This window comes from Lissotriton vulgaris, unplaced genomic scaffold, assembly GCF_964263255.1.
Source record: "Lissotriton vulgaris unplaced genomic scaffold, aLisVul1.2 SCAFFOLD_2660, whole genome shotgun sequence".
NCBI lineage: Eukaryota > Metazoa > Chordata > Amphibia > Caudata > Salamandridae > Lissotriton > Lissotriton vulgaris.
This window is the reverse complement of record NW_028241827.1, coordinates 317,822-334,313: the sequence shown is the minus strand read 5'-3', so window position 1 is coordinate 334,313 and position 16,492 is coordinate 317,822. Positions and strand designations below refer to the sequence as shown.

At 52.5% G+C, this 16,492-nt stretch overlaps 1 protein-coding gene across 1 annotated transcript in view; it reads right to left on the bottom strand.

Moving 5' to 3' along the window:
• Positions 1–3,108: 3,108 nt before the first annotated feature.
• Positions 3,109–16,492, bottom strand: part of LOC147669876 (putative cation-transporting ATPase 13A5) — a gene marked incomplete at its 3' end in the record, with an annotated part of 192,652 nt that continues 179,268 nt past the window's right edge. Inside the window, exons 26-27 of the mRNA XM_086948182.1 lie at positions 15,378–15,562; positions 3,109–3,197 (exon numbers count right to left, since the gene is read on the bottom strand). Coding sequence (XP_086804308.1) covers positions 3,109–3,197; positions 15,378–15,562 — 274 coding nt within the window. The remainder of the gene's footprint in view (positions 3,198–15,377; positions 15,563–16,492) is intronic.

The window sequence follows — 16,492 nt, the reverse complement described above, 5'->3', positions numbered from 1 at the left end:
GATGAGACTATCTAATCTCATAGTTTTGGGTGCCAGCATGCTCTCTTAAGACTATGTAATCTCATAGTTCTGGGTGCCAGCATGCTCTCTTGATGAGACTGTGTAATCTCATAGTCCTGGGTGCCAGCATGCTCTCTTGATGAGACTATCTAATCTCATAGTTCTGGGTGCCAGCATGCTCTCTTGATGAGACTGTGTAATCTCATAGTCCTGGGTGCCAGCATGTATGTAATCTCATAGTTCTGGGTGCCAGCATGCTCTCTTGATGAGACTATCTAATCTCATAGTCCTGGGTGCCAGCATGCTCTCTTGATGAGACTATCTAATCTCATAGTTCTGGTTGCCAGCATGCTCTCTTGAGTTGACTATCTAATCTCATAGTTCTGGGTGCCAGCATGCTCTCTTGACGAGACTATCTAATCTCATAGTCCTGGGTGCCAGCGTGCTCTCTTGATGAGACTATGTAATCTCATAGTTCTGGGTGCCAGCATGCTCTCTTGAGTTGACTATCTAATCTCATAGTTCTGGGTGCCAGCATACTCTCTTGATGAGACTATCTAATCTCATAGTCCTGGGTGCCAGCGTGCTCTCTTGATGAGACTATGTAATCTCATAGTTCTGGGTGCCAGCATGCTCTCTTGAGTTGACTATCTAATCTCATAGTTCTGGGTGCCAGCATGCTCTCTTGAGTTCACTCTATAATCTCATAGTTCTGGGTGCCAGCATGCTCTCTTGAGTTCACTCTATAATCTCCCCAGAGCAAACATATGAGAGGAAATATTAGTATTTCCCCTTGTTTATTCCTCTTTCCATGAGTGCAGCTTTCTGCAGCACCCATTGAAAGACGAAAACGCTTCTCTGGATTGTTTTTGTACAGAAAGGGGCTCCTTTCTTGCCTACACTGAAGGCACCCTTGCATCGTGGTGCAAGGGTGCTTACGTTGGTGCTAGGCAGCAAATTGTGCACCAGCTCATGGGGAAAGGACAGGAATGCACCGTATTTCATACATATGGGGCCTTCCTGCCCTTTCACATTGGCGGAGAGCAGTGCAACAAGCAGATTTGCAGCGCTGCCCTACACCATTTCCTCATAACTGAGACCCTAAATGTTTAGTTACAAAGGATCGCCTTTTGTGACACACTGGCCTGTCTCTGCACACCGAGGTCCCCCTCTTCAAACCTCCTAAGGTTTTAGCACAAGTATGAGTTGCCCGCATTCTTTATTGACTTGGATTCAAACATGTTTACTGTTTTTTTTAAAGTACTAGTTGTGGTTCAGGCAAGGTCTGTCCAGCAACAGTTTATTTTCCTCAGCCCCATAGGGGATGGCCAAGCGCTGCAGGTCAAAGCACATATGGCAAGTGGATCTCCCTCACAGCTCCAATGAAAGAAAGAGGCAAACAACTCTAGCAGGATTCAGGCCTAAAGGGTCATGTGTTGACCATCATTTCATCATTATTCTTATTATCAAAGTTCACAGGTAGAATTGTGAGTATTTGAAAGCCATTTTTCAGCATGTTGTCTGAGGCTAGAGTCAGCGACCAGGGAACTTAGGGGCTCATTATGATGGCGGGCGGACATTAGTGCGCACGCCATCATAATGGTGATGGGACTGCCCACCAGACATGCGGCGGTCCCACCAGCCCAATTAGGATGCGCCTCCCTGTATGGCGGACACATCCTGGCCTTTTACCATTGCAGACAGTGCTGCTGGCTGCAGCGCTGTCCCCAATGGTAACAGAGCATGCACAGCCTTTCCCTGCACCACGTGGCAGACACCGCGCGGTTACTGCCACTTAGTGCAGGGAACTGCAGGGGGGTACCATGGGTTCCCTCCAGTGCACCTCAGTCAACGTCCCCCAGAGGGGGCCCACAATCGGCCCCCAAAGCCAATCCCCGCCATCCTTTCCATGGCGGCATCGCCGCCATGGAAAGGCCTATACATCACCCACATCCTGATATGGCAGACGGTGCCTGGTAGGCACCGCCACCATATTAGTGGCCAAGCTCCGCCTGGCAGGCAATCATAACGATTGCCACCGGCGGAAAAGCTGCGGACGGACTGTGCGTCCGCCACGTTACCCACTGCCATCCTAACATGGCGTGGGTAATTCTCATCATGATGGCGTAATGATCGCCACTGCCGGCCCGATGGTGGTGATTGTTACGCCATCGTAATGAGCCCCTAAATTCTGTGTTTTCCTTATCTTACCTGGGGTCTGCAAAACAGATGAAGGTTTCAACTTCTAATGGGTCTACACAGAAAATGCATCTTTACTGTCCAACGCTAACATGCTGTGCTTCTCTCGTACTTCAATCTCACGAAAAGTAACCGGATTGTGTATTCACTATACCTAAATGTAGGTGCGAAACGGGGGTGAAAAATGATTTTCGTGAGATTGATATTGTGGAGTGGTACCGTGGATGGTATAGAATTCCTCCTTTTTGACCTTGTTGTGAGATTACACTGCTCTTGTACTTCACAGTGCTTGGCAGACATGTGTACATGTTTTATTTCATACTGTGGTGCTACAGAACTTGATGGATTTTACCACCATTCTGCCCAAGATCACTTCAGCTCCTTATATTTATCCTTGCAGAAGTTGCAAGTTAGTTTCTGTGCTATGATCACAAAATCAAAGCTACTTTCCACATTTGACTGGATCTGGTTTTATTATGTGTCCTCCATCTACCAGCAGCAGATTTGAATTCACTCCTATCCAGTGACTGAAAACCTTCATCTCTTTGGCACAGCTTTTTCAGGAACATTGCCATTTGTGGAAAATTCACCAGCTCTGAGTAATCTACTGTAATTGGAAGCTTTTAATACATCAGTTTTTAAATCTCAAATAACAGCAAAGGCTTTTTTAGCACTGATGGTGAACATTTTTATTGCCAATGACACCCAGTAACTACACCACTGGATGGCCCATCCTCCTCAAATGTTGATAAACAAGTTCTAAATTGTGCAGTCCTAGAAAACCTATGAAGTGAAAGACATCAGTCCTTCTGCAGGCACTAAACTGTCAGCATGCTTTCCATTTTCATCAAGTCAAATGATTCTCCTTTGTTACTTGAGATTACTCACGTATAATATACATATTTTTACCTGCAGGTGCATCTGTATAGATTCATCGTTAGTAAACATGAAGAAAAGCACCATTGCAGTCTGCGCACAAAGAGCCAGAGAAAACAGATCTGGAACAAAATCAAAATGAGGATTTACCATTTATGATTTGTTTTTATTGCACTTAAAAGACAATCCACAATCTTTATGTTGACAGTGTAGTTGTAACTGATATGTATGAAGCACGTTTCTAACTTTCTCTCTTTCAATGCCACCACAGCTGTGGTATCAGGATTCTGGCTGTGGTGGCGGTCTCCCCGCCCTGATTGTAATCAGGCAGTGGGACCCCAGGGATGGCGGGGGTCAGACTGCGACCGCCCGTAACCTAATTGGGCCCTTAGTTTAGACCTAAAGTCTAAATTTAGACCTGTAGTCTCAACTTAGACCATGTTAGACTTTGGGTCCAAACTTAGACATTAGGGGGCAGATTTACAAGCCCCCTGCGCCACTTTTGCGTCATTTTTAACATGGGAAAAATGACGCAAAAGTGACGCAGGGGGCTTGTAAATAAGCCCCTAGGTCTATACTTAGACTTTAGATCTAAGCTTACAATATTTTGTCATAGGGCAGCACCGCAAGCCTGCTAGCTGTGCTGCCCTATGACAAAATAAACGGCGAGAATGTAGCGTATCAGCCAGACACAGCGCATTCCTGTCCTTTCTGCCGGTGCACACACTGCAGCCTAGCACCAACCATGCATTTTTGCACCATGGTGCAAGCTTGTCTGTGTTGTTGGCATGCTTATGTTTGTGCAGAAACACACATTCCTGCACAAAAACAATAAAGGAGGCATTTCCCTCATTCTATGTGTGCTGCAGATGCAGCACACCTGGAAAAAAGAAAAAACAATGGAAAATGTGCACATTTATCCTTGTTGCGCCTGCTTTGGGAAGGTGTTAGTTTTGGCGCCGTCCCGGATTTCCACTGTGTTGTAAATCTGGGGCAGTGTCAAAAGCCATGGCTGTTGCGTGGGAACACCCACAGCAACACCCATGGAACGCATCGCCTTCCACCATAATTACTAGGCCATGAAAAGCTATGCAGGGTAGCTTTGCTTGCCTTGTAAATAGAGGTGGGCAGAATTTGCGTAGTCTCGCTATGCAAAGCTCCGCGAAACGATAAAAAATCTCTGCGAGCACATGCAGAGTTCCGCGAACACGCAGAATAACTTGTTCTGCCCATTTGCGATTTCTTTTTCTGTTTGCGAACGCTGTTTGTGTGCTCGGGCGGAAATATCTCGCCAACATGCATTTTGAAAGCATGGACAAGCAAAAAATTCTGCAAAGTCCAAGACTTTATCCTAAAATTTAGCAAATATTGTTTTATTGTATAGATGCAATTTGATGCTTTTATGATACATGCTGTCGATTAAAGCTATTTGAACTGAACTGCAAAGTCGCGGATCGCTGAATTTTTGGCAATTCCACGTTCTACGCGGTACGCAAAATTACCCAAATTCTGCAACTTCCGCGAGCGGAACGGAATTTACAGCTCAGGCCTTCTTGTAAATATGGACCGGTACACTGCACCTCCGGAAAGTCACAAAAGTGCTGCAGGCCCATCGTTCATATGTGTCTTAGACTTCAGGTTTAAACTTAGACTTTAGTTCTAAGTTTACCTTTGTGAATTGGGTTCTTAGGGCCCGATTCACAGAATGAACTTAAGACTCAATCCTAAACTTACTACTATTTTGGTATTCACAGAATGCACTTACTACTTTTGGCATTCACAGAATGCACTTACTATTTTTGATATTCACAGAATGAACTTACTACTTTTTGTATTCACAGAAGTTAGGATTTTGTCTTAAGTTTGTCTTAAGACAAACTTAAGACAGATTTAAGACAAACTTAAGACAGACTTAAGTTAGGATTTTGTCTTAAGTCTGTCTTAAGTCTGTCTTAAGTCTGCCTTAAGTTTGTCTTAAGTCTGTCTTAAGTCTGTCTTAAGTTTGTCTTAAGACAAAATCCTAACTTCTGTGAATACCAAAAGTAGTAAGTGCATTCTGTGAATACCAAAATAGTAGTAAGTTTAGTATTGAGTCTTAAGTTCATTCTGTGTATCAGGCCCATAAAGTTTAGCACCCACAAACGAGCATTCTTGTGAGTTTCCCCCACATATTCCATGTATTCCTGCCCAGGAACTCCCACAGCCTGTAACTAGGAGGAGCGTTACAAACAACTGGAATGACACCATACTGTTGTAGTTATGTTTGTGATTAAAATCATCTGTTAAAGTTCACTCATGCGTGTTTCTATTTGTTCACCTAAATATCACGTAGGGGCAAAATAAGTTTTGTGAATCAGGCCTTTCATGCCACAGATTAAACATGTTGACTTAAAAAAAAGAACAAAAAAAGCAAAAGAAAACCATCAAAAATAAGAAGTAGGAACAATAGGATGGAAGAAGCCAGGCGACCCCTCTAGCTCGCTTTACAGTGGTCCCCCACTCTCATGTTGACCTGCTTCTCTATCTGTTGATGGACCCTAGGCAGAGGTCCAGGGAGGGGCCCTGCTTCTGTATCTGTTGATGAACCCTAGGCCGAGGTCCAGGGAGGGGCCCTGCTTCTCTATCTGCTGCTGAACCCTAGGCTGAGGTCCAGGGAGGGGCCCTGCTTCTCTATCTGCTGCTGAACCCTAGGATGAGGTCCAGGGAGGGGCCCTGCTTCTCTATCTGCTGCTGAACCCCAGGCTGAGGTCCAGGGAGGGGGCCCTGCTTCTCTATCTGCTGCTGAACCCTAGGCTGAGGTCCAGGGAGGGGCCCTGCTTCTCTATCTGCTGCTGGACCCTAGGCTGAGGTCCAGGGAGGGTCCTGCTTCTCTATCTGCTGCTGGACCCTAGGCTGAGGTCCAAGGAGGGGCCCTGCTTCTCTATCTGCTGCTGAACCCTAGGCTGAGGTCCAGGGAGGGGTCCTGCTTCCCTATCTGTTGATGGACCCTAGGCCGAGGTCCAGGGAGTGGCCCTGCTTCCCTATCTGCTGCTGGACCCTAGGCTGAGGTCCAGGGAGGGTCCTGCTTCTCTATCTGCTGCTGAACCCTAGGCTGAGGTCCAGGGAGGGGCCCTGCTTCTCTATCTGCTGCTGAACCCTAGGCTGAGGTCCAGGGAGGGGCCCTGCTTCTCTATCTGCTGCTGAACCCTAGGCTGAGGTCCAGGGAGGAGCCCTGCTTCTCTATCTGCTGCTGAACCATCAAAAATAAGAAGTAGGAACAATAGGATGGAAGAAGCCAGGCGACCCCTCTAGCTCGCTTTACAGTGGTCCCCCACTCTCATGTTGACCTGCTTCTCTATCTGTTGATGGACCCTAGGCCGAGGTCCAGGGAGGGGCCCTGCTTCTGTATCTGTTGATGAACCCTAGGCCGAGGTCCAGGGAGGGGCCCTGCTTCTCTATCTGCTGCTGAACCCTAGGCTGAGGTCCAGGGAGGGGCCCTGCTTCTCTATCTGCTGCTGAACCCTAGGATGAGGTCCAGGGAGGGGCCCTGCTTCTCTATCTGCTGCTGAACCCCAGGCTGAGGTCCAGGGAGGGGGCCCTGCTTCTCTATCTGCTGCTGAACCCTAGGCTGAGGTCCAGGGAGGGGCCCTGCTTCTCTATCTGCTGCTGAACCCTAGGCTGAGGTCCAGGGAGGGGTCCTGCTTCCCTATCTGTTGATGGACCCTAGGCCGAGGTCCAGGGAGTGGCCCTGCTTCCCTATCTGCTGCTGGACCCTAGGCTGAGGTCCAGGGAGGGTCCTGCTTCTCTATCTGCTGCTGAACCCTAGGCTGAGGTCCAGGGAGGGGCCCTGCTTCTCTATCTGCTGCTGAACCCTAGGCTGAGGTCCAGGGAGGGGCCCTGCTTCTCTATCTGCTGCTGAACCCTAGGCTGAGGTCCAGGGAGGGGCCCTGCTTCTCTATCTGCTGCTCAACCCTAGGCTGAGGTCCAGGGAGGGGCCCTGCTTCTCTATCTGCTGCTGAACCCTAGGCTGAGGTCCAGGGAGGGGCCCTGCTTCTCTATCTGCTGCTGAACCCTAGGCTGAGGTCCAGGGAGGGGCCCTGCTTCTGTATCTGTTGATGAACCCTAGGCTGAGGTCCAGGGATGGGCCCTGCTTCTCTATCTTCTGCTGGACCCTAGGCTGAGGTCCAGGGAGGTGCCCTGCTTTTCTATCTGCTGCTGAGCCCTAGGCTGAGGTCCAGGGAGGGGCCCTGCTTCTGTATCTGTTGATGAACCCTAGGCTGAGGTCCAGGGAGGGGCCCTGCTTCTCTATCTGCTGCTGGACCCTAGGCTGAGGTCCAGGGAGTGGCCCTGCTTCCCTATCTGCTGCTGAACCCCAGGCTGAGGTCCAGGGAGGGGCCCTGCTTCCCTATCTGCTGCTGAACCCTAGGCTGAGGTCCAGGGAGGGGCCCTGCTTCTCTATCTGCTGCTGAACCCTAGGCTGAGGTCCAGGGAGGGGCCCTGCTTCTGTATCTGTTGATGAACCCTAGGCTGAGGTCCAGGGAGTGGCCCTGCTTCTCTATCTGCTGCTGGACCCTAGACTGAGGTCCAGGGAGGGGCCCTGCTTCTGTATCTGTTTATGAACCCTAGGCCGAGGTCCAGGGAGTGGCCCTGCTTCTCTATCTGCTGTTGGACCCTAGGCTGAGGTCCAGGGAGTGGCCCTGCTTCCCTATCTGCTGCTGAACCCCAGGCTGAGGTCCAGGGAGGGGCTCTGCTTCTCTATCTGCTGCTGAACCCTAGGCTGAGGTTCAGGGAGGGGCCTTGCTTCTCTATCGCCTGCTGAACCTCAGGCTGAGGTCCAGGGAGGGGGCCTGCTTCCCTGTCTGCTTCTGAACTCTAGGTTGAGGTCCAGGGAGGGCCTCTGCTTCCCTAACTTCTGCTGGACCCTAGGCTGAGGTCCAAGGAGGGGCCCTGCTTCTCTATCTGCTGCTGAACCCTAGGCTGATGTCCAGGGAGGGGCCCTGCTTCTCTATCTGCTGCTGAACCCTAGGCTGAGATCTAGGGAGGGGCCCTACTTCTCTATCTGCTGCTGGACCCTAGGTTGAGGTCCAGGGAGGGGGCCTGCTTCTCTATCTGCTGCTGAACCCTAGGTTGATGTCCAGGGAGGGGCCCTGCTTCTCTATCTGCTGCTGAACCCTAGGCTGAGGTCCAGGGAGGGGCCCTGCTTCTCTATCTGCTGCTGAACCCTAGGCTGAGGTCCAGGGAGGGGTCCTGCTTCCCTATCTGTTGATGGACCCTAGGCCGAGGTCCAGGGAGTGGCCCTGCTTCCCTATCTGCTGCTGGACCCTAGGCTGAGGTCCAGGGAGGGTCCTGCTTCTCTATCTGCTGCTGAACCCTAGGCTGAGGTCCAGGGAGGGGCCCTGCTTCTCTATCTGCTGCTGAACCCTAGGCTGAGGTCCAGGGAGGGGCCCTGCTTCTCTATCTGCTGCTGAACCCTAGGCTGAGGTCCAGGGAGGGGCCCTGCTTCTCTATCTGCTGCTCAACCCTAGGCTGAGGTCCAGGGAGGGGCCCTGCTTCTCTATCTGCTGCTGAACCCTAGGCTGAGGTCCAGGGAGGGGCCCTGCTTCTCTATCTGCTGCTGAACCCTAGGCTGAGGTCCAGGGAGGGGCCCTGCTTCTGTATCTGTTGATGAACCCTAGGCTGAGGTCCAGGGATGGGCCCTGCTTCTCTATCTTCTGCTGGACCCTAGGCTGAGGTCCAGGGAGGTGCCCTGCTTTTCTATCTGCTGCTGAGCCCTAGGCTGAGGTCCAGGGAGGGGCCCTGCTTCTGTATCTGTTGATGAACCCTAGGCTGAGGTCCAGGGAGGGGCCCTGCTTCTCTATCTGCTGCTGGACCCTAGGCTGAGGTCCAGGGAGTGGCCCTGCTTCCCTATCTGCTGCTGAACCCCAGGCTGAGGTCCAGGGAGGGGCCCTGCTTCCCTATCTGCTGCTGAACCCTAGGCTGAGGTCCAGGGAGGGGCCCTGCTTCTCTATCTGCTGCTGAACCCTAGGCTGAGGTCCAGGGAGGGGCCCTGCTTCTGTATCTGTTGATGAACCCTAGGCTGAGGTCCAGGGAGTGGCCCTGCTTCTCTATCTGCTGCTGGACCCTAGACTGAGGTCCAGGGAGGGGCCCTGCTTCTGTATCTGTTTATGAACCCTAGGCCGAGGTCCAGGGAGTGGCCCTGCTTCTCTATCTGCTGTTGGACCCTAGGCTGAGGTCCAGGGAGTGGCCCTGCTTCCCTATCTGCTGCTGAACCCCAGGCTGAGGTCCAGGGAGGGGCTCTGCTTCTCTATCTGCTGCTGAACCCTAGGCTGAGGTTCAGGGAGGGGCCTTGCTTCTCTATCGCCTGCTGAACCTCAGGCTGAGGTCCAGGGAGGGGGCCTGCTTCCCTGTCTGCTTCTGAACTCTAGGTTGAGGTCCAGGGAGGGCCTCTGCTTCCCTAACTTCTGCTGGACCCTAGGCTGAGGTCCAAGGAGGGGCCCTGCTTCTCTATCTGCTGCTGAACCCTAGGCTGATGTCCAGGGAGGGGCCCTGCTTCTCTATCTGCTGCTGAACCCTAGGCTGAGATCTAGGGAGGGGCCCTACTTCTCTATCTGCTGCTGGACCCTAGGTTGAGGTCCAGGGAGGGGGCCTGCTTCTCTATCTGCTGCTGAACCCTAGGTTGATGTCCAGGGAGGGGCCCTGCTTCTCTATCTGCTGCTGGACCCTAGCCTGAGGTCCAGGGGGTGGCCCTGCTTCTCTATATGCTGCTGGACCCTAGGCTGAGTTCCAGGGAGGGGGCCCTGCTTCTCTATCTGCTGCTGAACCCTAGGCTGAGGTCCAGGGAGGGGCCCTGCTTCTCTATCTGCTGCTGAACCCTAGGCTGAGGTCCAGGGAGGGGCCCTGCTTCCCTATCTGTTGATGGACCCTAGGCTGAGGTCCAGGGAGGGGCCCTGCTTCTCTATTTCTGCTGGACCCTAGGCTGAGGTCCAGGGAGGGGCCCTGCTTCTTTATCTGTTGATGAACCCTAGGCTGAGGTCCAGGGAGGGGCCCTGCTTCTGTATCTGTTGATGAACCCTAGGCTGAGGTCCAGGGAGGGGCCCTGCTTCTCAATCTGCTGCTAAACCCTAGGCTGAGGTCCAGGGAGGGGCCCTGCTTCTCTATCTGCTGCTGAACCCTAGGCTGAGGTCCAGGGAGGGGCCCTGCTTCTGTATCTGTTGATGAACCCTAGGCTGAGGTCCAGGGAGTGGCCCTGCTTCTCTATCTGCTGCTGAACCCTAGGCTGAGGTCCAGGGAGGAGCCCTGCTTCTCTATCTGCTGCTGAACCCTAGGCTGAGGTCCAGGGAGGGGCCCTGCTTCTGTATCTGTTGATGAACCCTAGGCTGAGGTCCAGGGAGTGGCCCTGCTTCTCTATCTGCTGCTGGACCCTAGGCTGAGGTCCAGGGAGGGGCCCTGCTTCTGTATCTGTTTATGAACCCTAGGCTAAGGTCCAGGGAGTGGCCCTGCTTCCCTATCTGCTGCTGGACCCTAGGCTGAGGTCCAGGGAGGGGCCCTGCTTCTCTATCTGCTGCTGGACCCTAGGCTGAGGTCCAGGGAGTGGCCCTGCTTCCCTATCTGCTGCTGAACCCCAGGCTGAGGTCCAGGGAGGGGCCCTGCTTCTCTATCTGCTGCTGAACCCTAGGCTGAGGTCCAGGGAGGGGCCCTGCTTCTCTATCTGCTGCTGGACCCTAGGCTGAGGTCCAGGGAGGGGCCCTGCTTCTCTATCTGCTGCTGAACCCCAGACTGAGGTACAGGGAGGGGCCCTGCTTCTCTATCTGCTGCTGAACCCCAGGCTGAGGTCCAGGGAGTGGCCCTGCTTCTCTATCTGCTGCTGAACCCTAGGCTGAGGTCCAGGGAGGCGTCCTGCTTCTCTATCTGCTGCTGAACCCTAGGCTGAGGTCCAGGGAGGGGCCCTGCTTCTCTATCTGCTGCTGAACCCTAGGCTGAGGTCCAGGGAGGGGCCCTGCTTCTCTATCTGCTGCTGAACCCTAGGATGAGGTCCAGGGAGTGGCCCTGCTTCTCTATCTGCTGCTGAACCCTAGGCTGAGGTCCAGGGAGGGGCCTTGCTTCTCTATCTGCTGCTGAACCCCAGGCTGAGGTCCAGGGAGGGGGCCTGCTTCCCTATCTGCTGCTGAACCCTAGGTTGAGGTCCAGGGAGGGGCTCTGCTTCCCTAACTGCTGCTGGACCCTAGGCTGAGGTCCAGGGAGGGGCCCTGCTTCTCTATCTGCTGCTGAACCCTAGGCTGAGGTCCAGGGAGGGGCCCTGCTTCTCTATCTGCTGCTGAACCCCAGGCTGAGGTCCAGGGAGGGGGCCTGCTTCCCTATCTGCTGCTGAACCCTAGGTTGAGGTCCAGGGAGGGCCCCTGCTTCCCTAACTGCTGCTGGACCCTAGGCTGAGGTCCAGGGAGGGGCCCTGCTTCTCTATCTGCTTCTGGACCCTAGGCTGAGGTCCAGGGAGGGGGCCTGCTTCTCTATCTGCCCCTAAGTTGAGGTCCAGGGAGTGGCCCTGCTTCTCTATCTGCTGCTGAACCCTAGGCTGAGGTCCAGGGAGGGGCCCTGCTTCTGTATCCGCTGCTGAACCCTAGGCTGAGGTCCAGGGAGGGGCCCTGCTTCTCTATCTGCTGCTGGACCCTAGGTTGAGGTCCAGGGAGTGGCCCTGCTTCTCTATCAGCTGCTGAACCCTAGGCTGAGGCCCAGGGAGGGGCCCTGCTTCTCTATCTGCTGCTGAACCCTAGGCTGAGGTCTAGGGAGGGGCCCTGCTTCTCTATCTGCTGCTGGACCCTAAGTTGAGGTCCAGGGAGGGGGCCTGCTTCTCTATCTGCTGCTGAACCCTAGGTTGAGGTCCAGGGAGGGGCCCTGCTTCTCTATCTGCTGCTGGACCCTAGCTGAGGTCCAGGGAGTGGCCCTGCTTCTCTATGTTCAAGTTCAAGTTCAAAAATGTATAAAGCGCACTACTCACCCAGAGGGTCTCAAGGCGCTTGAGGGAGGGGGGTGCTTTACTTGTCGAATATCCAAGTTTTTAGTTGCTTTCTGAAGGAAAGGTGGTTCTGTGTAAGGCGGAGGTGGGTGGGGATAGAATTCCAGGTTTTGGCCGCTAAGTAGGAGAAGGATCTTCCCCCCATGGTGGATCTATGGATGCGCGGAATTGCGGCGAGGGCTTGATTGGACGATCGTAGTTGGCGGGAGGGGGTGTAGAAGGACATTCGCGTGTTGAGGCATTCTGGTCCTAGGTCGTAGAGGGCTTTGTGTGCGTGGGTGAGGAAACGGAACGTTATTCTCTTGTTGACGGGGAGCCAATGGAGGTCTTTCAGGTGGCCGGAAATGTGAGCTTGCCGAGGGATGTCCAATATGAGTCTGGCTGAGTCGTTTTGGATGCGTCTGAGTTTTTTCTGTAGTTTGGCTGTGGTTCCGGCGTAAAGGGTGTTTCCGTAATCCAGTCGGCTGGTGACCAGTGTGTGAGTGACCGTCTTTTTTGTTTCGGTGGGGATCCAGCGAAATATTTTTTTGAGCATGCGTAGGATGTTGAAGCAAGATGATGAGACGGCGTTGGCTTGTCTGGTCATCGAGAGGGAGGAGTCCAGGATAAAGCCCAGGTTATGTGCGTGGTCCATAGGTATGGGTGCGGTTCCTAGGGCCGTAGGCCACCATGAGTCGTCCCAGGCAGAGGGGGATGACCCTAAGATGAGGACTTCCGTTTTGTCTGAGTTTAGTTTTAAATGGCTGTTCTTCATCCACTCGGCTACTTCTTTCATTCCTTCGTGTAAGTTGGTTTTGGTGGTGTTTGGGTCTTTGGTGAGTGAGAGGATCAGCTGGGTGTCGTCTGCGTAGGAGATGATGTTGAGGTTGTGTTGGCGCGCGATGGATGCGAGGGGGCTCATGTATACGTTGAAGAGGGTGGGGCTGAGTGATGAATCTTGTGGTATGCCGCAGATGACTTCGGTGGCTTCTGATCTATAAGGGGGAAGGCGAACTCTTTGTGTTCTTCCGGCGAGGAACGAGATGATCCAGTCCAATGCTTTTCCTTGTATTCCGACGTTGCTGAGGCGTTGTATGAGGGTGCTATGACAGACTGTGTCGAAGGCTGCGGAGAGGTAAAGTAGGATGAGGGCAGCTGTTTCTCCGTTGTCCAGTAGGGTTCGAATGTCGTCTGTTGCTGCGATGAGGGCTGTTTCGGTGCTGTGTTTGGCTCGGAAGCTGGACTGTGAGGGGTCGAGGGATTTGTTGGATTTAAGGAAGGCGGCGAGCTGACTATTGACGGCTTTCTCAATGACTTTGGCAGGGAATGGGAGGAGCGAGATGGGGCGGTAGTTCTTAAGTTCGTGGGGTCTGCTGTGGGTTTTTTCAGAAGGGTGCTGAGTTCGGCGTGTTTCCAGCTCTCCGGGAAGGTAGCGGAGATGAAGGAACAGTTGATGACATCGCCGAGATGGGGTGCGATGATGGAGTCTGCTTTGTTGAAAATGTGGTGGGGACATGGGTCGGTTGGCGATCCTGAGTGGATGGAGTTCATCAGGCGGATAGTGTCTTCGGTGGTGATTGGGTTCCAGGCGCAAAGGTTGTTAGAGTGTGGTTTTGGTTCGGAGGTGGGTGGAGTGGACTGGTCTTCGGATTGGTTTTCAAAGCTGTTGTGTATTTCGGCGATTTTGTTGTGGAAGAATGAGGATAGAGAGTTGCAGAGGTCTTGGGAGGGAGTGATGTTGTTGGTGCCGGCGGTGGGGTTGGTAAATTCTTTGACGATGTTGAATAGTTCCTTGCTGTTTTGGGCGTTGTTGTCGAGTCGATCCTTGAGTGCAGATTTCTTGGTGGATCGGATCAGTTGGTGGTGTTTGCGGGTGGCGTTCTTGAAGGTGGCCAGGTTGTCAGTGGTTGGGTTTTTTCTCCAGGCTTTCTCGAGGGTACGACAGAGCTTCTTGGATTTCTTAAGGTCTTCGTTGAACCAGGGGGCTTTTTTGCTACCTTGCTTGATTAGATGGTTTTTCAAGGGTGCTAGTTCGTCGGCGCTGTGGGTGATCCATTGTGTGAGGTTGGTGGCTGCTTGGTTTGGGTCCGAAGGTTTGGCCGGGGGGTTTTGGTGAAGCGAAGTGAAGAGCTGGTCGGTGGTGATTTTGTTCCAATTTCTTCGAGGAATAGGTTGTGGGGGGTTGTGGGTCGTGGTCTTTTTGTAGTTGAAGTGAACGCAGCTGTGGTCTGTCCAGTGGAGAGCTGTGGTGTGATCGAAGGAGATGTGCTTGCTGGAGGTGAAGATAGGGTCGAGTGTGTGTCCGGCTAAGTGAGTGGGGGTGTCAACAAGTTGTTTGAGTCCGAGATTGGTCAGGTTGTCCAGAAGGGTGGTGGTGTTGCTGTCGTTTTTCTTTTCCAGGTGGAAGTTGAGGTCTCCCAGTAGAATGTAGTTCTCAGAGGGGAGGGCATGTGGGCTGATGAAGTCAGTGATGTCTTCGCTGAATTGTGTGCGGGGTCCTGGAGGTCTGTAAATGAGGGTGCCTCTGAGTGTGGTTTTGGGGTCGGCGTGGATCTGGAAGTGAAGGTGTTCGGCAGTAGCGAGATTATCGTCGGAGCTGGTCGTGATGCGGATGGTGTTCTTATGGACGATGGCGATGCCTCCTCCTGTTTGGTTGGTGCGATCTTTTCGGATGATCTTGTAGGCGTCCGGGATGGCTATGGCGATGTCGGGCGCTGATGAGGCGTTCATCCATGTTTCTGTAAGGAAGGCGACGTCCGGCGATGTAGTGTCGAGTAGGTTCCAGAGTTCAATGAGTTCTATCTGCTGCTGGACCCTAGGCTGAGGTCCAGGGAGTGGCCCTGCTTCTCTATCTGCTGCTGGACCCGAGGCTGAGGTCCAGGGAGGGGGCTCTGGGGCAGTCCTGGATAGGGTTCAGTGCCTGAGAAGACATGGAGGGTTGTGATGGGGCAGGGAGGTTGGAATCACCTGTAAAAGTATAATCATGTCTTGATATTCTGGGTTGTGAAGCCAGAACCCCAGTTATATACACAAGACCATAGCATGTGGGCCCAGTAGAGGACATTGCTGCACCGTGTAGCCGGGTGGATGAATGGATGGATGCACAGTGGATCCTGCCGGTTGGCGCTGCATAAGCGAGATCAGCGGCAAACCAGAGAGGCCCCTGCGGTTGGCCGTAGTAGGGGGCCATTGACCTCAAGCGGTCGGGAGGAGGGGAATCCTCCTCTTGCTTTGAATGGGGAGAAGAAACAAGGACTCAAGTAAGAGATGAAATGCTCATGCGAGGCGCTGACCCGGAAGTAAAGGGAGAGTCAGAAACGTAAAATGTACTCACAGTTGGTGTATATAGGCTTCCGGAAAGGCTTCCCCTTAGACACAACAAAGCTTGTTGAGATGTAGCACAAGTCAGTGACAAACCAAAAGGAGGTGGATTCATAGGTTTCAGAAGTGATCTCTGCCTTTAGAGTGCTGTTGTGAATTTCATTTGAGAACAGGCTTTGGTTGGATGAACTGCAAGAGCTGCAAAAAAAATAAAAGTCTTTGTTAGTCCAAGAAAATACCTGAAGACGTATGTGGCGAAGCAGGGTGCAACCTTTCACAAAGTTCCTCAACACTGGGAGTGATGGAAGAACGAATAACTTTCAAAACAACGTAAACCTTTCAACTTTTCATTTGTATCGTGTCCCATCCACATTCTTTGTTGGCATGCATACCTGCTCCAGATGGCTGTGTAACCTTTGTAGGTAGGGTAAGTCTCTGTTGCATGTACCTAGCCATTTCAATCAAACTCTACCAAAAAAGAATGTATTTAAGTACCTGGACTTACAGGAGGCTTAAACAAATCTACAGACAGACCAATGCGCAGTAGCTGAGCTACCAAGATGCTGGAATTGCACAATAAACATAAAGGGTATTAAAAATCCATCTACAACTGAGCAAATAAAAAATGATTCAGATTGAAACTAAAGAACCAGGATAAAGAGTTGACCAAGATGAGGTCGGAGAGGTAAGTATCCTTCACACAGGCGCATCTGGAGTCCCTGGGGTCTGCCTGTGCGCCACTCTGTTGAGGCCATCTCAGACTGACTGACAGGCTCTATTCCTGTGTTAATACAAACTGCTGTGGATGGGGGTCACTCAAACTGGACTTTAGAATGCGTGACACCCCCTCCCCCATCAAGGCCAGGCCATGGAAGAACTACTGTCTGTAGTAGCTGCATCATCCCATGGGGCGCCGGACATTTCCTCCCGGATGAGACGGCTAAACATGGGCTATTCATGGTAAACCCATCCAGTCGGTCAGAGTTTGTACTCTAACTTCCCTAAGAGAGTGAGATGCATGTGCGTAGCATGTTGTGTGTGCGTGAGTGAGATGCACGCGTGTGACAGGGTGTATGTTCATGAGTGAGATGAACGCGTGTGGCAGGTTGTATGTGCGTGAGTGAGATG